This window comes from Mastigoproctus giganteus, chromosome 8 (assembly GCF_048544385.1).
Source record: "Mastigoproctus giganteus isolate SK-2022 chromosome 8, ASM4854438v1, whole genome shotgun sequence".
Classification (NCBI taxonomy): Eukaryota; Metazoa; Arthropoda; class Arachnida; order Uropygi; family Thelyphonidae; genus Mastigoproctus; species Mastigoproctus giganteus.
The window spans coordinates 73,531,686-73,557,768 of record NC_143582.1 but is presented as its reverse complement, the minus strand read 5'-3'; the positions used below and the strand labels follow the sequence as shown (position 1 = coordinate 73,557,768).

General features: G+C 35.7%; 1 protein-coding gene across 1 annotated transcript in view; it reads left to right on the top strand.

Moving 5' to 3' along the window:
- The first annotated feature begins 497 nt into the window (after nucleotides 1-497).
- Nucleotides 498-26,083, top strand: part of LOC150081630 (uncharacterized) — a 158,818-nt gene continuing 133,232 nt past the window's right edge. The window contains exon 1 of the mRNA XM_090380572.1: nucleotides 498-759. Coding sequence (XP_090236698.1) covers nucleotides 756-759 — 4 coding nt within the window. The 5' untranslated portion in view covers nucleotides 498-755. The remainder of the gene's footprint in view (nucleotides 760-26,083) is intronic.

The following is a 26,083-nucleotide window of genomic DNA, read 5'->3' as shown; positions in this document are numbered from 1 at the left end:
CAGGCGTAGATAGCAAGGTTCCCCCCCCCCAGAAACGGGTTTTTCGTCCAGAAACAGACAAATCTACCATAGAACACATGCAATTTACAGACATAAGATACACAGCACGGCAGATGAATTTAAATATTCGGTGGCGTAATATAATAGTTTGCTTTTTTTTTTTTTTTTTTCATTTACTGAACGCACGTATTATGAATAACTGCAGAAAATTATGCACAGCTATTTCCAGATTTCTTGATGTTGAATAACAAAATATGGTGCATAATTTTCCTTCGTTGGTTTTAATTGAGAAAACAGACCTTAACATTTTAAAGATTTCATTTACGGAAAATAATAGTGTAACTTGGTTATGTGCAAGGCGTGAAGCAGTTTCATTTACCTATTTATAACACTTCAGCCAAAGCCGTTTCAGCTTCGTTTGGATGAATCATCACGAGTTATCGCGACAGAAGTGAGATCTCTCGTGACAAACTCTGTAGTTTCACGATGTTGCCGGGGTGTGAGGTGGGGCTGCTCTCAAACAACCGTTTTTTGGTTGTAAACAAACTATTGAAACTGGCCTTTATTATTTTATAATTATTTTTTTAGTATTTAAATTTATTTAGTACTTTGTTGTTACAAATTAGTAATGATGACGAGCTGTTTATTATTTTCTGCATCTTTACCTAAACAAATTATTAGACTTAAAGTGAAAATTTGGGTTTTGAATATTCCAGCAGAAGTGTATTACTGCAGATTAAGATAACACATCTGTCATGGGTAAGTAAATTAATAGGATTATGTTTTCTGGTTGCCTGGTAGATTTTTACGCCATCTCTCTCTCTCTCTCTCTCTCGCTTTCCTACTTTTTTTTTTTTTGAATTATGCTTAGCAAAGGAGCATGAGTCATAAATTGTCGGCGCGAAGCATATTACCGGCGATGTGACCAGCATAAATGGGCGAGGTCACATTACTGTGCGTAAACAAACCAGGGAATTACTTTCATCTGTAATAATATTTAATTTAGTTGGATAACTTTTTATTGCAGCTTCTATAATTATATTATTATGATTAATAGGTATTATTAATGAGTTTTTTACTGCAGTTTTCCAGATTACGCTTTTCTATGGAATTAATACTTTTTTTTTTTTAATACTTTCTTTTTTATAACCTGTATGAGAGCCAAAGCTCAGCGCATCCTCTCCAGAATGTACAACATAATCTGAAATTTGTCAACCTTATCTAATGCAGAAATGCCGAAGTTCTAAGAATGGCAATTCTGTTTTGCATAATTAATTATGAATAAATATCCATTCATTTGAAAATAGAAAAAAATAGCAGGGTAGAGATTCAGAAACGGGTACCCCTTTCAAAATGGCGGCGAGGAGAGGGGGGGGGAAAGCAGTGATTGACGGATTGTGACTCCGCCCACTCACTGCGTTCCCCCTCCTCTCCTCGCCCGATGGATTTCAACTGACACGCGGACGGCACTTGGCACAGCAACAAATATGGCGGCTGAAAACAAATGATAAATCCAAAAAATTTAAAAGTTCAAGTTACCAAAATGCACGTTTTTTCGCGATAATAAAATGTCACGTGATATTTAAATAAGTCGCATATAGCTGAAAAGGGGAGAAGGAAATTTAAAAGGAAATTTCGCGAAAGAAAAGGAACGGCAAATCAACAAAATTTAAAAATAAAACAAAAAGTTACGCGAAATGCAATCACTTGATTCTTCTCGCCCATACATAACTAGACTATTTCGCGAGCATTAACAACGAACTGAGACGAAGAAATACCACTTGAAAACTGAAAATCTATATTATATATCTATAAGTATATTATTTCATTTCCTACTTTTAGCGTTCGGAAAAAACTATTAATTCACTCGAAAACAGCAAAAATGTACGATCATAATATCAATTTAGGAATTATTACTTCGGTAAAACGGCGCTCGAAACTTTGAAGATGAAACGCGCTAGGGCATTAGTTCAAAATTAGCTCTCTGTAAAAAGAAATTCGCGCGCTCTACATCAAGAAACACCAATCTCATTTTCCTTTCACACCGAAAACATTTGTACTCACACGCAATCAAATTTATTTTGATTGCATGTGAGTACAAATGTTTTCGGTGTGAAAGGAAAATGAGAGGTTGAACGGAGAGAAACAAAGAAAAAAACCTGTGAAAAAGGAGATTACACAGCAACAAAACCTGTGAAAAAGGAGATTAACAGGACACCCGCACAACTGAAATACTGTCTAAAAATGACCGCCGGAGCCTGAAAATGGCGCAATAGTAATCAGCCAATCACATTGTGATTGGCTAATTACTATTACTAATATGGCTTCGAGCGCCGTTTTGCCGAACTAATAATTCCTAAATTGATATTATGATCGTACATTTTTGCTGTTTTCGAGTGAATTAATAGTTTTTGCTGAACGCTAAAAGTAGGAAATTAAATAATATACTTCTGTTTATGTATATTGAGAGTTTCAATTTTGTAAATTGAGTAGAAATTATTAGTTTCTCTCAGTGGGGGGGGGGCAATTTTCAAGTGAGATTATTATTATTAGCTATATGGTGCAAGGAAGCCTGAGGCTTATGTTGCACCAGCCAAAAGAAAAAAAAAATTCCCCAGTTACCCTAAGAGAGAGAGAGGGAGAAAAGTAAAAGGGAATCACCAAGAAAGGGAAGAATGCCGATATCCAGCTCAGGACTCTGGGTTTGTTCTTTTGCTTACATAATCCTCCTACCCCAATGAGCAGGCTAGTCATCAGTGGTAGCAGCTGTTCTGTTAGCTAGCAGAACATGTATTCTAACTCTTCCCACAGTTTATAATGTAATGTATTCAAATCCATGTTTCCACAGGGCCAAAGTGAAGACTTGATAAACTCAGAAGCATTTACTTTGAACTATTGGTACAACATTATGCAAGGAAGATATGTCTTGATTAAGTGAAAATCCTCATTCTGCATTATGGAAGTTTACAAGGTGTTTAATACCACTAATATGTGTGCATTACCAGTATACATTATGAATTTAAAACCACTAATGTATGCATTAGTGGTATAAAGTACCCAAATTAGATTTTCCAACTCTCCTAACTGCCCCTTTTCATTAAAGGAAGATATGTCTTGATTAAGTGAAAATCCTCATTCTGCATTATGGAAGTTTACAAGGTGTTTAATACCACTAATATGCATACAGTGTATGCATACTGTGTGTGCATTACCAGTGTACATTATGAATTTAAAACCACTAATGTATGCATTAGTGGTATAAAGTACCCAAATTAGATTTTCCAACTCTCCTAACTGCCCCTTTTCATTAAAGACGGTTACCGTGTAATATGATCAAAATGCCTGAAATCAGTGTTTTCAGATCATTGTAACAAACCACTAACTGTATGAGATAGAAAATTGTAAAAGGATATATTACTAGACCTTCAAGTGCAAAGCAGCTGTTAATAGTATATAAATAACTAAATTAGTGAAAAGAAGATAGTGTGAAAAAAAGTATAATGTGTCTTCATATCAGTTACCAAGTGCAACTGAAATAAAATATTATAAATTAATAAAAGCAAACAGCATAAAGCAATACAAACATACAGTGTAAAAAGTAATATGAAACAGATCCACTATACTAGTATTAATGTGTAAAGATAAGGATGGAAAAAATCTTGTAGCAAGCAAATATCTGAGTCAAACTTGGGCAGGTCAAAAACATTAATACCAGTGTCTCAAAATAAGTTAAAATATATAATCTTTGCAGGAACTGCAGTTATGCTTTTCATTTGGAATATAGCATTTTAATGTTCAACAGATATTTTCAAATGTTTTGAAAGTAGTCACAATGTTATGAAATAAAAAAATAATAATAAACATTGGTTGTATATATAATGCCATGTTATAAAGTTGGAGAATAAAAAGGACAGCAGCAAAAAAGTAATGAAGCTGAATTTTAAAAAAATACCTAATGTGAGTACGTATTGCTCCAGAGAGGGTGCTGGAAAAGCACAGAAGTGTGACCTTGTCAATCCCACAATCCAGACCAGTTAGCCTTACATTGTTTTTTTGTATGAACGTCCTCTGTGCATTGTGTCTAACATCATCAGAAACCAAAGAATCAACATCAAGTTTTTTGTAAAGCTGGAGAAGAGTCCCACTGAAACACATGAAACATTACAAACAGCTTATGGTGATGAAGCTCTATCCTGAGAAAAAATCCCTAGAGTCCCAAATTGGTGGAATGTGTACAATTTATTAGCAAGTGACTGCTGAGTAACATTGAACAAGCAAGTAATGCTAACAAATGATTTAAACCACTGTAACAAATGTATTTAGTTCCCTGGGGAGGAAGATGAGTAAGAAAATATTTCCTTATTCAAATTTTGCATTATTTGAATTCAATCATTACTATTTTTGCCATACTGTGTATAACCATGAAATACTCAAGCACAAAAATTAAGATATGCAGTTTCCTGCATAAAAATAAATACTAACAAGATGAATTATTCAGGCAAGCTGTAAAAGTGTAAATGCCCAACTTCAATTTGTAAAGAAAAGAAAATTATTATAATTAATAAAGAAAATTGTGAAAAAGTGGTAAACAAGTACATGCAAAATGAGGTAAAAACATCTTCAGTATCCTTAGATAACTAATAATTTCAAAGTAAGAAGGTAAGAAAATTCAAAATAAAAATGTAAGAAACAGTATTGAAGGTTACTACATACAGGTTTGAAAACCTCATTTTAGGAAGGATGTAGATCCAGAAAGGGTGCAGAGAAGCACAACAAGGTTTGTTGTGCATGGAAACAAAAGAAAAGTAAAAAAGGTACACCTATCGAGAGAGACTGGGTTTCCTTAAATTGAAGTCTGAAAACTAGTCATCTGTGTGGTGACCTAGTTGAACACTAAGCAGTTAACTAAAATAAATGTTAACATCATCTTTTCACTTTCTCAGATGACACACAAAAGGGAACAAACATTTAAATTGGAAAAGGATGGTTGTAGATTACATATGCTGAAATTTGCATTCAGCTAAAGTGTAATCAATACTTAGAATAAACAACTGGAATTGGTTTGAGGGTAGGAACTGTGCAAAGTAAGGATTTTAAGCTCCTGGGAATGGATAAGTTTTTCTGGAAAATTTTATCATTTTTTTTTTTTTTTTTTTTTGGACTTAAGTAACATATTAAATTGTTCAATAAATAGTTTAATAGTCTTACTCACATGTGTTAGCTTATTTTCAAATTTAGCTAGAAATTTTCAACTTAATCTATCGGTGATTTGGTGTGAATATTGTAGCACATAACTAATGTAGTGCATGGTAGTTAGATTATAGGGTTTTAATTTTGATAGATAAGTAACTAGAAGGTTCTAATCACATAGGTTGGCATATATTTTTTATTTTTAACTAAGAAATTTTACTTTTAGTAAGGCTATAACTAATTTAAAATGCTACAAATTTAGCAGTATAGCATAAGGTATAACATAAACTCAATCGCTTAATATTGCATTTAGGTATATATGATGAGGGATTATATGATGAGAGCCCTGTCGATCAACTCAGCCCTAGAAAGATGGTGCAAGGCTCAAGGGGTTCTGCCCCTTTCAGCCCGGTCTACACCTGTCAACAGAAGAGACCGCCCCCACAGGAACGGGACACACTTAAATAGAAAAGGTGCATTCCACCTAGCAGTGCATTGATAGCTGATGCTATCAATGCACTGCTAGGTGGGTCGGAAAACCTCTAGCTTGGGGGGACACAAGGACCAAAGTAAATGAAAAAAAAAAAATAATAAATAAATAGTAATAATCACAGAATAAATAAATAATTTTAATCCCACAGCGAAGAGGAAGATGTAAGTCGGGGTGCCAGCAGACAGAGAGTAAGAAAAAAAAAAAAATGGGAAAGTGGTTATCTATCCTGCACAGAGTGAGAAAGTAGAAAAGGTGAGCCAAGGCTGCTCCTAGTTCCAGGGCAGGATCCGGAAACAGTGCAAAACGCAGGTTAGAGAAAAAAAAAATATTAAGCTTAAGTAAATCGAAAAAAAAAAATAAATAATAAATAAAAATAATTAAAGAATAAATAAATAATTTTAATGCCCCACCCTGGCTACATTGAAGAGGAAGATGTAAGTCGGGTGCCAGCAGAGAGAGAATGAAAAAAAAAAAAAAAATGGGAGAGTGGTTATCTATCTTGTACAGAGTGAGAAAGAAGAAAAGGGGAGCCAAGGCTGCTCCTAGTTCTACGGTAGGACCCGGAAACAGTGAAGAACGGAGGTTAGAAAAAAAAAAAAGAAAAAAGAACATCAGTAGAAGGAGTGACTTTCAGTTGGCAGTGGAATTGTTAATGATCGGCATTTCCACGTCCACTATGTTTTTAAAGATTAAAACGAAAGAAGAAACAAAATAAAATGAAAGTAAAGAATTAAGTAACTTAAAATTAAATTGTCAAGCATCGGACCGTTCAAAGTCGTTGAAATTTCACCCGACCGATGAGGTGAGTGGTTTTTCTTCGTCTCAGTTCGTTGTTAATGCTCGCGAAATAATGTTTTATTTTTAAATTTTGTTGATTTGCCGTTCCTTTTCTTTCGCGAAATTTCCTTTTAAATTACCTTCTCCCCTTTTCAGCTATATCCGACTTATTCAAATGTCACGTGACATTTTTGTAACTTGAACTTTTAAATTTATTGGGTTTACCTTAGCGTGCCTCGTATTTCCAGTGCCGTTAGGTACGTGGCACTGGGATGACACGGCTGGCACGCAATGCGTGCCACCCATACCGGCTGTTTCCGTGTGTTAAGGAGATCATGTGACAATGGGCGGAGTCAACACGCATCAATCACGGCCGTCTCGCCGCCATTTTGAAAGGGGTACCCGTTTCTGAATCTCTGCCAATAGCAGTTTAACAAAGAAAATTGAAATACTTCCCAAGCACTTGAATATGAAAAAAACATTTTGGAAACAAATTCAGATTAATTTTCATTACTTTAGCGATTACCTAGGGTTTTTCACAATGCCATGATAACATAAAAAAAAAAATAAAAAACAAACAAAAAACTTGTAGCATGATAACCATAACATTTAATTGAAAGATAATATGCAAATCATTCCAAAAATCGAGTTTTTTTTTACATTCAGTACGTGTTCTGAATATACTGAATCAATACATCTTCATCTTGTGATTCATCAGTAGTCCAATCAGTATACAAGTTCTCACATTTTATGATGTTTGTTTCATTTTACAAGTTGCACACTGCTGCGATTCAATCCTTCAGTATCTGCAGTGCAAAATTGCAAGGTGGTTATGTGTGCATTGTCCATTGGTGGTTGCATCTGGGCCATTTTGAACCTCCACTCCACTTTTCCTATTTTGTGGTGACCTCATTGATATTAAATTGTTTTTCTCAGTGCCTAGAAAAGAACATTCTATAGACATCTAAAGTTATTTGTAAAAAGGGCTCCACAATTTGCTAAAGATCTTAATCATGAAGGATTTAAGATAAGTATTGGATGGCTAGTATATTCCCAAAAAATAAAGATGTTATCAGTTTTTGGAATGTTTTTGCAATAAGCTCAAATGTTGGTGATAAGGTATGTGAAGAATGCTGCAAAAAAAAAAAATTTATATGAAATTCAAAAATATTGCAGCTGTTTTACAACTGTTTGCCTGATGAAATAATGGATTTGAAAGGTAGTGATTCTTATAATGGCAGTAAATGTAATAATAAATGTTTAATTCTTCTTTTGGGCAGTAACGTGAATAGAACAGAGAAACTACCCTCTCTGGTGATTGGAAAATCTTTGAAGATGCAAGGTTTTTTGGTGTTAATTGTGAAAGTCCCTATGCAAGGAACTGGTAAAGACATCCGTACTTTTTTTTTTATAAATGGCTGTTGTTGCTAGATCATGGATAAAAAAAAAAGAAAAAAAGAAAATTTAGTTCATTGATAATTATAGAGCTCCTAATATTACATTTTCAGTTACATAATATCCAAGCTTCTGCCCTTGGATAAAAGAATTATTCAGAATTTAAGAAAAAATTATAAGCAAGTCATACAGAAGTGTATTCAGGACATGGAGGGTAGGAATGCTTTTCGAATCAATTTACCGCAGGTTTTAAGATTGCAGATTAAAGCATGGCATGCTTTTACTGAAAATTCTATTGCAAATTGTTTCAGGTTATTTGAATTTCCATTAACACGTTCTGTTGAAGAAGATAAGGAGAATTTAAATGTTCCAAATACCAGTGATAGCTGATATGTTGTTACTGTTAATTTGGAGAGAAGGGAAGAAATTTCATTTAGTGATTTCATAAATGTTGATTGTGATATTGAAATTGGTGGGGTGTGTTTAATTGATGCACAGATTGTATTTGAGAAAATAATACTAGTCCTAGCAAGATACAGACTACTGCAATCATGAAACAAAGAACTAACACTTCAGCCACTAGACACCTGTAAAATACTAGTTGCCAAGCCGGACAGAGGGTGAAATTGATGACGATGTAGAAGTAGGAATTAATATGCTCACCTTTTGAGAACCTTGGGAGTCAGTAGTTGAGCTGAATATCTTCCAGATACAACAGAATTTCTCTACAATAAACTGTATTGAGGATACTGTGGATTGAGAATCAATGAATAAAATTTATTAGATCCCTTCTCTGAATACTATACTTAATGAAGTGAGCATATATGTTTACATTTTTAATACATATGGTGAGGAGAATTTATTTGTTCTAGATGATAGTTGGTGTGTTGTCATTTTTACTTTAGACAGAAATGAAAAAGTTTCATTTAGTGATTTCATTAAATGTTTATTGGGAACTGGATATAAAACTATATATGTATTTGTTTAATTTTACTTAAAATTTGAGTGGTAAAGCAGAATATTCTACCATACTTTTGCAATTTTGTTTATCCAGCAACTTATTTTAAATATAAAGCAGTAAAACTGAATAAGTAGAATTTTTTATAACACTGTTTTTTGTTTCCCTTTGAGTTATTGAGTTTACAGTATGAGCATATTTCTGTTTATATAAATTGTTCTCTGACTTCTGTATAACCTAAAAACATCATCAATATACTTCTGAATGAATGTAAACTGATTTTATTTGAAGAAAAAACAAAACAAACACAGTGGTTGTCATTTAGTTTTGTAGAGTGAGGATAGCTTGTGTTGTCTTTTTACACTACAGCAGTTGTGTTATTATTTTATCTTTAAATTAAATCAACTCTTAAACTACCTAGAAACCTTCCGTCTGATCAACGATCACCAGTATGGATTCCGTCAGTGTCGATCCACTGGTGATATTCTGGCTTATGTTACCCATTTATGGACTAATTCAATGGAAAGGTTCGGTGAAACACAAGTAGTTGCTCTTGACATCTCAAAGGCTTTTGATTGTGTTTGGCATAAAGGTCTTCTAAACAAGCTTCCATCTTATGGTTTGCCAACTGTTTTTAGTAATTGGTTATCCAGTTTTCTCTCTGATCGCTCTGAGCCATCTATCATCACTGAGGGTGATGATAGAGGGCTCTGTCCTCTAACTTCTCCACTAATGCCGGTTTCCCCCAAGGTTCAGTTCTTTCCCCCACTCTTTTCCTCTTGTATATTAATGACCTTCTTCCATTGACTGCAAATCCTATCCATAGTTTTGCTGATGATAGCACATTGCATTCCACTTTCCATTTTGAGAAACCTTGTCCTGCTCAATCAGCTTCAACTTCTAAAAAATCTGCTACCAATTCCTTAAATGCCGATCTTCAGGTAATTCTCCAGTGGGGCAAAGACAGCTTAGTTGATTTCAACCCTTCTAAAACTCAGTCTTGTCTTATATCTCGCAAAAAGGATTCTTCTGCTCCTATGCTTATCTTTAGTGACACTCCGATTTCTAGGCAAAATGATATATCTCTTTTGGGGATTACCCTGACTTCTAATCTCTCTTGGCACAAGCACATTACAAATATTGCTTCCTCTGCATCTAAAAAACTTGGTTTTCTCTTTTGCTTTCGGCGTTACTTTTCTTCCAAACAGCTGCTCACTCTGTAAAAATCGCAAATCCGCCCTGCCATAGAATATTGTTCCTACATCTGGGTTGGTGCCCCCAAAACCTCTCTCAGGCTTCTTGATTCCATTCATAAGAGGGCAGTTAGGTTAATTAATGATTCATCTCTAACAGAGTCTCTCCACTCACTTTCTCATAGTTTCTGCTGCATGCCTCTTCTACAGATACTTCCATGGGCACTGTTCTTCTGAATTGGCTTCTATAATTCCCGCTCTCTCTTTCAAAACGGTCCGAACACATGCCACCACCAGCCAACATCCATTTACTGTCCAACTTCAAACCCACAGAACCAACTTTTCATCTTCCTCATTTATTCATTCAACTGCCATTTTCTGGAACAACTTTCCTTCATACGTATTTCCTGAAAATTACAATTTACAGAAGTTCAAGTCCAATGTCAACAAATATCTTCTTTCGTCTTCTCAACCTCCAACCCAAGCACAGTACTAAGTACTATAGGTTCTAATACCTCTCGTGTTTGGGGTTCACATAAAAAAAAAAAAAAAATAAATAAATAAATTACATTTGTTTCAAAAGTACACTATTGACATTTTTAGACTAAGCTGAAAATGAGAAATAACTTACCTATCGACAAAAAGTCTTAATTAGTCAAAATTTGAATTTATAAATCATAAAATCTGAACAGTAATACTTGGTCCAATACTGACACTAGTATGACAAAAAAATTCAGATGACAAAGAGCCTAAATCTAAAAATAAGTGCAGGTGTCTTAATTGAAACACGTGTGTGTGTGTGTGTGTGTGTAAAGAAATATAAAAATGACTAATATAAAGGAATCAGTTTGTTCTCTTGAAGGAAAGAAATTATTATTAGCAGATTCAGTAACCTGTTCTATATTAGAACAATAATTAGAAAGAACTCAATAGAAATTATATTGGCATTGGCAGAAAATTTTCAGTGACTGAAAAAAAAAAAAAATAAATAAATAAATACCATTTCAAAAAAGAACCTCTGATATAATTGTTGTCTTGAAGAATAGCTATTCTAATAATTAGTTGAAAATTAATATTTTTACAAGTTAAAAATCATAGATGCCTACCTTTCAGATAAATCCAAAAACATCCTTGATTAAACTAAGCAAAGCCAGAATGTGAATAAAATTACATGCAAATTAGATTTCTTCACCTTAGCCATTAAATTATAGAAATTAGTAAATTCGAACAAGTAGTTAAATGGATCTATTCTCTGTGTCATAATGGATAAAAGGAAACTTTATAGGACAAAAAAAATTGCTTCAATTAAATTTTAGAAAGAGGCCTCTTGATACCTTCCATAATGTTTATCCAATAGCATTGGCCTGAAAGTGAAATGGAGACCAATATGTTAAATAATTCTGAGATACATATGCAGAATTAAACAAGCATGTACAAAATGAAGCATGCAATTTTAAAGTGTAGCTCAGAATACAGTATATCTCAACAGTTGCCTTTCTTGGTAATATATTCACCAGCACCACCTTAAAATCCTCAGAAATAATTTATTAGTGGTAGCAAGGTGGGAAGTAGTTGAAAGGATTTTTATATGTTCTCAGAAACTGGCTTTTGATGAAAAGTTTGAATGAATAGTGAAGACTTTAATGACCTTCAAGATGCTTTTACCAGATTCTTAGGAAATAACAAAGATCCACAACGTTTTGCCAATATGCCCAGTAAATTCATAGTTGGGTTGTAATGTGATATTGAAACTTCATTCCTTTTACTTGCAATTGGGCTATTCCTCTGAAAATCTTGGAGCAGAAGAAAGGGACTAGGTTCAAAGAGATGAAGAGGAGATCTCAGAAGAAGGAATATCAGTATAATGGCCAATTACTGTTGGATGTTACAGTTCCAGAAGTACTCTATAATATCAGGCTTAATAATCTAAGTTTGCAAGTGATATGAAGGTTGGTAGGATGGTTAATAACAGTAATCAGGATATGCTGCCATGAGATCTGGAAATACAGTAAACCCTCGATTTAACGACTCCGATATTTCGGATTTAACAGACTGGACAAATAATAATACAGTAATGTACATATTAATCTCAACCATATTATTTTTTTTAGGTTATACAAAACTTCAGTGTTATTATTAATTAAAAATTAATAATAATTACCTATTTTCATTATTGTTTTGATAATTATCTACTTATATTTTCGTAATCAAATTCAGGAAATCGTTTTTTTATTCTTTCTGAAAACTTGTTCAAATAGCTGTTTTCCCTGATAACAGATAGGAGCAGGCGGTGACTTGCGAGCTGAACATGACTCGGAACACTAAACTGCAGGTCTACCGACTCACTTTGTTTCGGTCTCAGTATGCCTCACGCTATTGTGCGGTCAGGTTGTATATAGTGTTTCTGTGATTTCTGAATTGTGACTTTATTTTTTAAATAATTTTGCAATCCTTACAGTTTAAAATGGCATCAAGTGATAGAGGAGTTAAAAGAAAGTGTGTGAACTTAAATGTGGCACAGAAATTAGAGCTAATTGAGAAATTAGAACAAGGCATCTCAGTAGCATGTGTTTGTGAAATTTACGGCATAACAAAACAAACTGTTTCTGATATCTGTAAATCAAAGGCCAAATTGCAACATTTTTCTTTAAAATACAGTGTTGATAGCTCTTTTTTACATTAAGAACAATAAAAAATGCCCCTTCCCCAGGTTACATTTGATTTAATGGACTGTCTGCATTAATGGACACCCCTTCTCCCCTATTAGTCCATTAAATTGAAGGTTTACTGTATTAGGCAGATGGGCTGGGAAGTGGCAATTTAAGTTTAACATTGATGAATAAAAGGTACTTTATATGAGTAGCAGTAATCTCAGATTTATGTACCAAGTACATGATACCACACTCAGGCTAATGGAGAATGAAAAGTACTTGGTATAATTGTGCAGTCAGATATGAAGTTCTCTGAGCAGTGCAGACAGGTTGATAGGAATTCATGGGGTTTTGTCAATGATATACAGGAATTTTGCATTAGGGATAGTAATTATCATGTTGTATAAGGCAATGGTTAGGCTGCATCTTGAGTTGCTATACCGGTCTGGAAGCCTCATTTGCGGAAGGATGTGGATCTGTTGGATTGGGTTCAGAGACAATCAACAAGATTAGTGAAGGGAACAAAAGGGTGCTCTTACCAGGAAAAGCTTCAGTTCTGCAAACTGCATTGCTTGGCGACAAAGTGCCTTCAAGGAGGTCTGATTCAGGTGTTTTAAGGCTTTAAATGGATTGAGTAAGTGCACTGCCAATGGAATTCTTCCTCTTGCTGAGACCACACACAAGGGGACATAATTTATATTGAGGAAGGATGTTTGCAGGATAGATTTGTGGAAATTTGGCTTTTGATTGTTGGAACAAACTCCATCTGGTGTTGTAGGGGTTGAGTAGATTGAATAAATTCAAGTGCTTTGAGTCACTTGTATAAGTTAGTACATTTGCATGGGATGCATATAAATTATCAGGTGATGCAAAAACCTGTGGTAGATATAAGGTAGTCTGTAGTCAATTCACAATGGAGTTTAGGCAAGCAAAGGCAGATTACCAGAAATTTTTTGCAAAGAATGCAGAGAAAAACAGCAAAGACTTCTTTACTTATATAAACTTTAGAAGGAAGGGGATGAATCAGATTTGTCCAATTGATATCAATGGTTTGACTGTTAATGATCCTGCTCAGATTGCTGACAAACCGAATGAGTATTTTGCATCTACTTTCACGTGTGAGGAATTCTGTAGGGAAGTGGAAGACACAAGCTTATTAAACTTTAACAGGGAGCCAAATATTTTGTAATAACTGAGAGCAAAGTGGAGGAGAAATTATTGAAGTTAAACATAAGAAAGGCACTTGGGATGGATGGGATCAATCCAGTTATATTAAAGGAGGTGGCAAAGGAAGTAAGCAAATGCTTAGCCATAATTATGAGAGCTTCCTTGGACTCAGGGGAGGTCCTCACAGACTGGAGATGTGCAGATGTATCCCCAATTCACAGAGGAGGATCAAAGGGTGCTGAGTAATTACAGACTTGTTAGTTTAACTTCTGTTCCAGCAAAACTAAGAGAGTCACTGGTTAAAGAAGCATTGCAGGACCATCTAGACAAGACTGCAGTAATAATTCAGACACAGCATGGATTTGTTGAGGATAAGTCTTGTCTGACCAGTTATGATTGGATACCATGATGTGGTCACAAAGGAACTGAATGCAAAAAATAATTTTGATCTCATATACTTGGAGTTCAGTAAAAACTTTTGATACTGTTGCCCATGGAAGACTACTGCACAAATTGGAGAAGTATAGCATTAAGGGCAAGTTCTACAATGTATAAAAGGATCATTGAATGGGAGAAGGCAGAGTGGTAATCAATGGACACTGCTCTTCGTGGACTAATGTTATTAGTTGAGTTCCCCCAGGGTTCGGTGTTTGACCCATTGTTGGTTTGTATATTTATCAGTGATATTGATAAAGGTATATCAGGCTTAAATTGAAGTTTGCAGATGATACAAAGGTTGGCAGGGTTGTTAATGATAGTATGCTACTGCATACTATCATTATGCTATCAACAATGGGTGTTTGACCCATTGTTGGTTTGTATATTTATCAGTGATATTGATAAAGGTATATCAGGCTTAAATTGAAGTTTGCAGATGATACAAAGGTTGGCAGGGTTGTTAATGATAGTATGCTACTGCAACAGATCTAGAAAGTTGGGCAGATTGGCTGAGAAGTAGAAACTAAAGTTTAACATTGACAAATGCAAGTGCTGCATATGGGTAGCAGTAACCCCAGAGAAATGTACTAACTGTGTATACTACATGCAGGGTAGTGGAGAATGAAAAATACTTGGGGGTAATTGTGCAGTCAGATATTTTTTTTTTTTTTTTTTTTTATGAAAACCCCAAACACGAAAGGTATCAAAACCTATAGTACTTAGTACCGTGCATGGGTTGAAGGAAAAGTATGGGGGGGGGGATACCGGAAACTTTGCTCTAGAGACTAAACATGGGTTTCGCCACTTCAAGCCTCCAATAAGCAAAGTGGTGGTATTTCACCGGTTGATGAAAGTCATCTACCACCTATATGAAGTTTTCTGAGCAAGGCTTAAGTGCAGACAGGTTGCCAGAGCAGCTCATGGGGTGTTGTCAATGATATAGAGGAAATTTGCTTTCAGGGATAAAGAGGTGATTATTCCTTTGTATAAGGCAATGGTCAGGCCACACCTTGAGTACTACATATAGCTTTGAAGGCCTAATTTTAGAAAGCATGTAGAGTTTCTAGAATGAGTAGAGAAAAGGGCAACAAGATTGGTGAGGGGAACAATGGGGGTGCCCTTACCAAGAAAGGCTTAAGTGCTGCAAATTGCAGTATCTGGAGACGACACGTGCCAGGTGATCTGATATAAGGTTGTGAATGGTTTGAGCAGGCTCAATGCTAATAGCATTCTTCCTCTTACTCAGATTCATTATGGCCATGTTGCTCTTGCGCCGTAAAGCCCACACTCAAACAAACTTACTCAGATTACGAACCTGCGGCGGCATAAATTGAGAAAAGACAGTTGTAGAATATATGTGCAGAAATTTGTCTTTAGCCAGCGGATAGTTGATTGCTGTAACAAGCTTTCATCTGTCGTAGAAGTTGATAGCTTAAATTAATTCAAGGAAGAACTGGACAAACGTTTGGAGTGAATGGATGGATGAAGTTGGGTTTTTTTTTTTTTTTTTTTTTGGTTGATGCTGTATAAACTTGCATCATGTACCTCTACTAATGCGAATGGTAAAATTTGAAAAAAAAATTGCCAGGAGATTTCCTTTTAATATCAGTGCAGGAAAGATCTTTGTAAATTGTTTGTTATGTGGGAAAAAATAAATTGATTAATGAAGGTAAGACAGAATTAAAAAGCATTCTCTATTGAAAAATTTTGTTAATAAAGGAAGTGCTTCTGTCTTTGTTATGACAAAACATCCATAAAGATTGTAATGCATCATATGGCTTGACTCTTAGAAATTTGAATTATTATTATATTTTTTTTTCCCCTCTCAATATCTGCACATTCACAGTGAATTGTTATCAGTTGAATTTTTTGTGTAGAAATTTTTGTTTGCAGCTGAATGATGGAGTTTATATTCCTGCATAGTGGAACCACTTAATAATTGATAGTTTTCAGATTGCATATTGAATCCATATGAAAATCATATGGATTCAAAATTTGTAAAAAAGTATTTGGAAAATATTCTATTTTAGGAGTAGTTTTGAAGATTACATTTAAATTGTTAACTGGAGAGACTGCTTCTACAGGGATGGGGTTCACTTAAATAGAAAGGGTGCAAGAATATTTGCTGATGCTATTGAGGCAATGCTAGGTGGGTCAGAAAACTGCTAGCTTGGGTACACAGGCTAATAGATTAACAGTGGCCACAGACAGAGGCAAAAGTGATTCTTGCACTGCTTCTATTGGAATGAGCAGTAGCCTGAAAAGCAAGTTGCTGGGGATTTCCAGGGCTGCTGGGAGTCATAGTGAAACAAGTAAATACATGGGCTGTGTTAGGGTAATTAAGAGTAGGAACAGGTAAATGTATACTTGCATGTACACCAATGCTAGAAGTATAGTTAATAAATTTGATTAGTTTGAAGTGCTGGTCAAGACATCAAAGGCGGTTATCGTTGGGATATCGGAGACATGGTGTCACGCAGATATAAGCAGTGCAGAATTGGAATTTGGGGAGTACAATGTGTACAGAAAGGATAGACAGGAAGGGAGGAGGGGTTATGCTGTTAGTTAAGAAACACATAAAATCTAAGTTAATGCATCCAGTTGACATTTGTGGACAATGGAATGTTGAGCTGGTGTGGTGTGACATAAGCACTGGGAAAGGGAAAATGAGAGTAGGTGTGTTATAAGCATAATGAATCTGATGAGTACGATGAGCAGTTGTGCAGAGAAATAGTGGACCAGTAAATCAAAATGTCTTATAATGGGGGATTTTAACTTTCTAGATGTTGACTGGAACTTGTGAGTTGGTCACTCGCACACTAGCCAGACTTCTGTGGATTTATTGGATGACTGTTTTCTACAGCAACATGTTCAAGAGGCAACCAGAGGGAGTAATACTCTTGATCTGATTATCAGCAGTGATTATTCATGTATTAAGAATTTGCAGATAACGGAACCACTAGGTGACAGTGATCACAGTGTACTGATGTGGGATTTACTTAAAGATGTAACTACCATCAAAGGTAAAGGGAAAGGCTTTTGCTTTGGTAAAGGTAACTACATACAGTGGTCTCAGACAGTTTTTAAATTCTATACATTGGGATCAACTGATGATGTTACCAGTTGTGAATTCTAAATGGAAAGCCTTCAGGGACTTAATCTTGGAGGCTACTCTGCTTTTCGTACCAAATACTGTTCAAGGTTTAGGTCTAAATGGGTATCAGATGAACTAACGAGACTCGTGGCAGAGAAGAAAAATGCATAAATGCGTGGGATGCATTAAAATTATCAGATGACACAGATGCCTATTGCAGATATAAGCTAGTCTATAATCAAGTCAGAAAGGTTAGGCAAGCGAAGGCAGATTACGAGAAATGTTTGGCAAAGGCTTATAAGAAAAACAGCAAGGACTTCTTTACTTATATAAACTCTAGAAGGAAGGGGATGAATCAGTTGGCCCACTTGATATCGATGGTTCCACTGATGATGATGATCCTGCTCAGATAGCTGATAATCTGAGTATTTTGCTTCTACATTCACATGAGGAGCAGGGGCATAGCTATCGTATAGCAAAAGTAGGCAAAGCCTAGGGGCCCAACTTCACCAGACCCATAAACAGATGCAAGTAAGGGCTGCCCCTACTACGCTAGGACCTATAGACAGATGCAACATGTAATGAAAATATTTTTCTCACTGAGCTCCTCAACAATGTTATACCTTTAGAATATGGAAGGAATTCTTCTTATATCTTATCACCAAAACATAACAAACCCCAGTGGCGGCAGTCTTTATTTTGCTGTTACAAATGCAACTTACTATAGTGATTGGACAGCTGTTCGGTTACTATGTGTCATATTGTATGGTGTTCAGGATTCACCAACTTGACAGGGGGGGATATGCCCACTGTAAAAAAAAAAAAAAAAAAAATTAATATTCAAATGCTGATATTTTAAGTAGAGTGTGAAAATCTCATAAAAAAGTATTCATATGTACTCTCTCCTCAACTGCCGATTCAATATTGTAATTTAATCACACTTATTAAACAAGATTTATCAGCAGACATGTCTATCAAAAAATTTTTTTATTTGACTTTTCAGAAATTTTTACTTCATTTATGTTATTTTTTAACATAAATGCCCTGCCAGCTGCCTCTGCCGAAAGGAGATCATTTAATTAATTACGAATAATAAGATTATAAAGGAAATGCTATTGATCAAAGTAGACTGTGCAATCTTGGCTGTTGAGCATAAATATGCCGTAAAATGGATTTTATTAATGATTTCGCAACTGTAAAAGTGCTAAATGTAACATTTTAACTTTTTTCGTAAATTTATTAGCTATAGTATAATTTTTTGTTTGTCAAATGGTATTTAATAAGTAGTATATTGTAATATTAATTTTCATGTTTTTGATGTTTGCAAAATTATAAAGAAATGTAAATAAAATGCATATTTATGTTATTAAAATGATTCAACATTTGTTTTATATTGTACATAATTAAAATTTATTTTAATAAAAATAAGGGGCCCAAAATTATTTTTTGCCTAAGGGCCCAAAAAAATTTAGCTACGCCACTGACAAGGAGTTAAGGGAGGAAAATGCCAGAAGTTTATCAGACTCTAACAGAGTGCTTAATTATTTTGTAATAACTGAGTGCAAAGTGGAGGAGAAATTGTTGAAGTTAAATATAAGGAAAGCATCTGGGGTGGATGGGATCTATCCAGTTATATTAGAGACAGCAAAGGAAGTAAACCCTTAGCCATAAACCCCCATGGACTGGAGGTGTGCAAATGTATCCCCAATTCATAAAGGGGGTTTAAAAGGTGACACAATTAACTATAGACCTGTTAGTTTAACTTGTGTTCCGGTGAAAATCATGGAGTCATTGGTAAGTAAAAAATCATGGAGTCATTGGTTAAAGAAGCATTGCAGGATCATCTAGACAAGACTGCAGTAGTAATAAATAAATAAATTTAAGACTGCTGTAAAAATTGGAGCAGTGTGGCATTGGAGGCAAATTGCTGCTATGGATAAAGGGATGGTTGAGTGGGAGAAGGCAGAGAGTGATAATCAGTGGACACTGCTCATCGTGAACTAATGTTATTAGTAGAGTCCCTCAGGGTTCGGTGCTGGGCCCATTGTTGTTTTGTGTATTCATCAATGATATTGATGAGGGCATATCAGGCTTAATGGCCAAGTTTGCAGATGATACAAAGATTGGCAGGGTTGTTAGTGACAGTAAAGACAGTATGCTACTTCAACTGGATCTAGATAAGTTGGACAAATGGGCTGAGAAGTGGCAACTGAAATTTAACATTGACAAATGCAAAGTACTGCATATGGGTAGCAGTAACCCAAGAGAAACATACCAACTGTGTGGTACTATACTCTGGGAAGTGGAGAGTGAAAAAGACCTGTGGTAATTGTGCAATCAGATATGAAGTTCACTGAGCAGTGCAGAGGGCTGCCAGGGCAGGTTATGGAGTTTTGTCAGTGATATATAAGAATTTTGCTAGCAGGGACAAGGCAGTGATTATCCCGTTGTACAAGGCAATGGTCAGTTCAAACTTTGAATACTGTGTACAGGCTTGGAGGCCTCATTTTAGGAAGGATGTAGCGTTGCTAGAACAAGTACAAAGAAGGGCAACAAGATTGGTGAGGGGGAACAAAGGGGTAAGGGGAACAAAAGGGAACAAGGGGGAACAAAGAGCCCTTACCAAGATAGGCTCAAGTTCTGCAAATTGCAGTGCCTGGAGGCTAGACACATGTGAGGTGATCTGATTGAGGTGTATAAGGCCTTGAATGGGTTAAGCTCAGTGCTGGTGGGATTCTTCCTCTTGTTCAGATTGAGAACCTGAGGGGACATAGGTTCAAACTGAGGAAACATAGTTGTAGAATAGATGTACAGAAATTTGCCTTTAGCTAGCAGGTAGTTGGTTGCTGGAACAGACTTCTATCTCTTGTGGAAGTTGATAGTTTAAATTTAAGGCTGAGCTGGACAAGCATTTGGAGTGAATAGATGAGTGAAATGGGAGTGTTTTTTTTTTTTTTTTTTTTTTTTTTGGCTGATGCTGTATAAGCTTGCTTTCTTGCATCGTATGCCTCTGCCAATGCTAAATTAGTGAAGTTTTAATAAAGAGAATTTCATAAATAAAAAAGTGAACAAAAAGGTTTCATCCTAATGAAATTTTGTTGTGATGAAATTTTCTGATGCATCTTAACTGTGTTGAATTCTTTCAGGAGAGTACTAGCTGTGTTACTTGAGGTAAGGTGTATACTGTGTTACTTGCAAAATAGAAATATGTATTATATTTCACATTCTGTTTTTAGGAGTGCAGCATTTAAAAGAGCAAAATGGACCTCCAGAGAAGAAGATCATGGAGCAGTAACTGCCACTACTGCTCAAATACTTAATCCAGTATATGCTCAAATAATTTTAAACCCATAAAAAAGTGTTTTCCACTGTGGATTGCCCAATATAAAATAATCCAATATGATTCCATATAAAATGGAATCAGAAAAAGTGAGCAATTTCAACTGATAGAACCAAAATAAAACACAGATTTTTCTTTCTCCTCCTCCTTGTTAGAATGTTGCTTTCCACAATATTTAAATCAGCTAGAGGTCTGGCTAATCATTTCAAGTTCATCATTATGTGATACAATGAAAAGGTATTTTATTTTTTAAATAAAATGCTTATATTATTCATTGCAAATAAATGCCAACAAAAGCACACAAACTATAAACTGGAGTTAGCTCTTGATTAGGCACAGTCTAGCCATTGGGTATATGCTAGGAGAAGAGTTCCCAAGTGTTGCTATGTGTATGCCTGGGTTTTTTCCTATATGTAAGTAAATCAGAGCCAATTCCTGAGTGGCACATTGCTGTTTTGACAAATTTTGAATACAAGTACATTATATAACATTTAATCATTCAAACTGTCAGTTATATATATAAAATTAATATTTAAAATAATTAAATGCACATGGCATAATACTTTAAGAGTTTGGTATCTATATAATATCGGTGTTTAGATACACCATAGACACTCTTAAAAAAAAACTACTAAGTAGTTGTTGTGGGCATCATTTGCTCTTTCTCATATTGTGCTCTGCCTTCACGACGAGTTGCCATGCACTACCTCAAATAAGTAACGCTTCACTAATAGAGAAGACTATTGTTACTTATTCTCAGTGAGTACCACCACCCCGACATGTTTCAAGGCTATTGGCCTATCATCAGTGGGGTATTTTAAATATTATCTTATACACCTTTTGGCATCTCTCATATTGTGCGATAAACTTCACAACTGGGTCGTCATGTCTGCAATACTAGGGTACCTGCCCACCCACTGATGATAGGCCAATAGCCTTGAAACATGTCTGGGTGGTGGTACTCACTGAGAATAAGTAACAATAGTCTTCTCTATTAGTGAAGCGTTACTTATTTGAGGTAGTGCAGTATCATGGCAACTCGTCGTGAAGGCAGAGCACAATATGAGAAAGAGCAAATGATGCCCACAACAACTACTTAGTAGTTTTTTTAAGAGTGTCTATGGTGTATCTAAACACCGATATTATATATAAAATTAAATACAAATCAGTTATAAAAGATACAAACAGCAATCAATACAGAATCGTGTTTAGTTTTTTTTTATTTTTTTATTTTACTCTGGTAATGCTGTGGCTCAGTGCCACTTTATAGCCCGCTATCACCGTTGTCAAGTACACTGCTATTCATTTTGTATATAGCTGTGTGCAGAAAATTTAGCAGCTGCATCTGAAGAAAGTCAGTGGCGATTTCCAAATCAAAGACATTCATGCGGGTCTATGTTCACCAATTTGGAAAAGACTATAGAGAATTTGAAATACAACACAGTATTGCTTGCAACTGTGGCAACTATACATATTCTCATGAGGATATTCTTGATGAAGTGATTGGCGATCTGTTGACCAGTGATTGGCAAATTTCTGCCCACATTAGGATTTTTTGTAATAAAGTGTAGTGTTATCTCTAAAACCAAGATTAAGAAAAGAAATGGCTTGGGAATTTTGTTGTGTATGTTGCACAGAGAAAGTTTACATCCATATGTGCGACAGGTGCAAGGACCAGCATAAGGAAGTAGCAACAGCCATTGGACTTACTTGCCTCTGGCTTTCGTATAAAACCATGGATAATCCTGATTTCATGAACTTTCATGAAGTCCAGTTCTCTAGAGCGGAATTGTTAACTTCCATATGTGTGCATTGGGAAACCCCTTACACTTATATAGCATCTTTCGACCACAAGTTTCTTGTCATCCTATTGGATAAAATCTATTGGGTTCACACATTTCTACCAAATAATTAAAATACACATTGGTGTGCAACCTCTCTCTCAGGCCCCCATCCCCATTCACTCAGTTGTGCCTCTGTGTATTAATGGATAGTTATTGGTCACAATAAGATTGTATATATACTCAAAGGCAAATCCTTTTGATCTTTGAAATGCTGGAAATGGACTGATGACGCCTGACGTAGCCAAGTGGTCAGGAGCGAGAGTGCATAGTACGCATTCCTTGAGTGGACTGGGGTTCAAGCCCATGACTACTAAATACGATAAATATTTGTATTGATGATGTAATGTATTGTAAACTCTACTGACTTGGTTGTTGTGCTGGAGTATAAACAGAAAATTTATTTACACTGCCCAAATGATGGATTTGTTGAATAAGTCATTCAATCCCCATCATTCCTATCAATTTTTATGTATGGCGATGCATGAAGGAGAAAGTCATGTTGTAGAAATCCGATGTAAGAATAGTTAATGTATCACATTGAAAGTGCTGCCTCTTGAATTTTTTTTTTTTTTTTTTTTCCCTTAATGAAAACCCAAACATGAAAGGTATTAGAAGGTTCAGAAGAAGATACTTATTGATGTTCAACTTACATCTATAGATTGTAATTTTGAGGAAATATATATGAAGAGTGGCTGTTCCAGAAAATGGAAGTTGAAGGAATAAATGAAGAAGAAGAAATTTGGTTCTCTGAGACTGATCTGAATTTGCAGGTCATTATGTGTGAACTTAAGTTGGACAGTAAAAGGATGCTGACTGCAGCACACATTGGAACTGGTTTGGGAAAAAAAAAAGAGAGAGAGGGGGAGGAATTATAGAAGCCAAGTCAGAAGAACAATGCTCATGGGAGGATCTACATAAAAGGCATGCAGCAGAAACTACATCTATGAGACAGTGGATTGGTTGGTTGTTTTAGTGTTTATTGGTGCACTGACAATGGAGATCATAATGTGCCAAGACAGAGTGGAGAGACTTTGTAAGAGATGAGTCATTAAATAATTGCCCTCTTTTGAATGGAGTCAAGAAGCCTGAGAGAGCTTATGGGCACTGTCCAGATGTGAGAACGATATTGATGGTAGGGTAGAGTTAAGATTTGTACAGAGTGAGTAGCTGTTGAGAAGAAAAGTAACATCGAGAGTGAAAGACAAATCAGTTTTTTAGATGCATATCTACACCAATATCTGTCATATCTGTACTAATAACAATATTATTATTAGTACAGACATCACCACAGATATGACCAACAATATCTGTACTAATAATAATATTATTATTAGTGCAGATATTTTAGTCATTATTATGCAGTATAGCATCAGAGTTAATTTCCATTTTAAAATATTTCTTGAATCCCCCCCCCCCCCAAATAAACTGATTGGTGAACAGCATGCACCAACATCAGTAAAAGTTACACTGCCATATCTTTTACTGATGTACTGTTAGAGGCACTTTGAATAATATGCTTGTTGCATACTCAAACAGAAATAAGAACAAGTTAATGTATGTAGTGCTGCGTTACATTTCAGGTGCATGAGCAAATAGTAAATTCTTGATTTTTAACAAAAAAAAAAAAAAAAAAAAAACCTTTTATGTAGAAACTAAGACAATTGTTTCTGCAAATCTGCAACATTGTGCATTCACTCCTCTAACCAGCACTTTAGTTATAATGTGTGGATAGCCTATGTGATCAATCATGTACACTATTGAAAGTTGTTCTCAGTTTAGTCTAAACATATCATCAGTTTATTTCTGAAAAGAGTGTAAACCATTTAATTTGAAGAATCAAAATAGAATAAGAATAATTGGTGATAACATGTGGAGACACAAAACAAACTGCTGAATGTGATGTATAGGGTTGTTAAAATTAAAGTATCCCTATGTAGAGGGCTCTGGAGCGAGTTCTAAGTCTTGTACTGAAGAGAAATTTGGACAACAGGTACAAAAAAGAATGCTCTCACCATTTATTGGGGGAAAAAAATTAGTTACAAAATTTGTCACTTTCTGGCGCTGTGGCAATACAAATCACTTGAACAGTGCTACAGTTGTTCAATGTGTCCTCCATTTTGGTCAACAACAGTTTCCATTTGAAGAACAGCACTTTCTACAGCAAAACGTAATGTGTCAACTGGAATGGCCAGCACATGATGCCTAATGCTGTCCTTCAGATTTGCCAGAGTTTGACATGCTTCCCGATACACCTGGTTCTTCAAAAAAAAAAAACCCAGAAGTCACATGGGGTGAGGTCCGGTGATCGGAGTAGCCAAGATGTCAAGTTTTGCATCTACATTCACACATGAGGAGTTATTCGGGAAGGGGAATGCCAGAGGTGAAGTAAACTCTGTCAGTGAGCTGGATGATTTAGTAATAACTGAGAGGAAAGCGGAGGAGAAATTGTTGAGGATAAACATAAAAGGGGCACCCGGGGAGGATGGGATCTAGCCAGTTATATTAAAGGAGTCAGCAAAGGAAGTAAGCGAACCCTTAGCCATAATTATGACAGCTTCTTTGGACTCGGGGGAAGTACACATAGACTGGAGATCTGCAAATGTGACCCCAATTCACAAAGGAGGATCAAAGGCTGACACAAGTAATTATAGACCTGTGAGTATGAGTGACACAAGTAATTATAGACCTGAACTTCTGTTCCAGGAAAATTAATGGAGGCACTGGTTAAAGAAGCACTGCAGGATCATCTAGACAAGATTTCAGTTATAGCTCGGACACAGCATGGTTTTGTTAAGGGAAAGTCTTGCCTGACCAATTTGATTGGATACTATGATGCAGTCACAAAAGAACCGGATGCAGGGAATAACTTTGATATTATATACTTGGATCTTAGAAAGGCTTTTGATACTGTTGCACATGGAAGACTGCTGCACAAATTGGAGCAGTGTGGCATTGGAGGCAAATTGCTGCTATGGATATAGGGATGGTTGAGGGAGAAAAGACAGAGAGTGGTAATCAGTGGACACTGCTCATCGTGGACTGATGTTATTAGTGGAGTCCCTCAGGGCTCAGAGTTTGGTCCATTGTTGTTTTCTGTATTTATAAATGATATTGATGATGGTATATCAAGCTTAATGTCCAAGTTTGCAGACAATACAAAGGTTGGCAGGGTTGCTAAGGACTCTATGCTGTGCTGCTGCAACAGGATCTGGAAAGGTTGAGCAGATGGGCTGAGAGGTGGCAAATGAAGTTTAACATTGAAAAATGTAAAGTACTACATATGGGAAACAGTAACCCCAGAGCAATGTATCAACTCTGTGGTACTACACTGACCGTGGTAGAGAATGAAAAGGACCTGGGGGTAATTGTGCAGGCAGATATGAAGTTCTCTGAGCAGTGCAGACAGGCTGCAAGAGTAGCTCATGGTGTCTTGTCAATGATATACAGGAATTTTTCTAGCAGGGATAAGGAGGTGATTATTCCCTTGTATAAGGCAATGGTCAGGCCACACCTTGAGTACTGTATACAAGTCTGGTGGCCTTA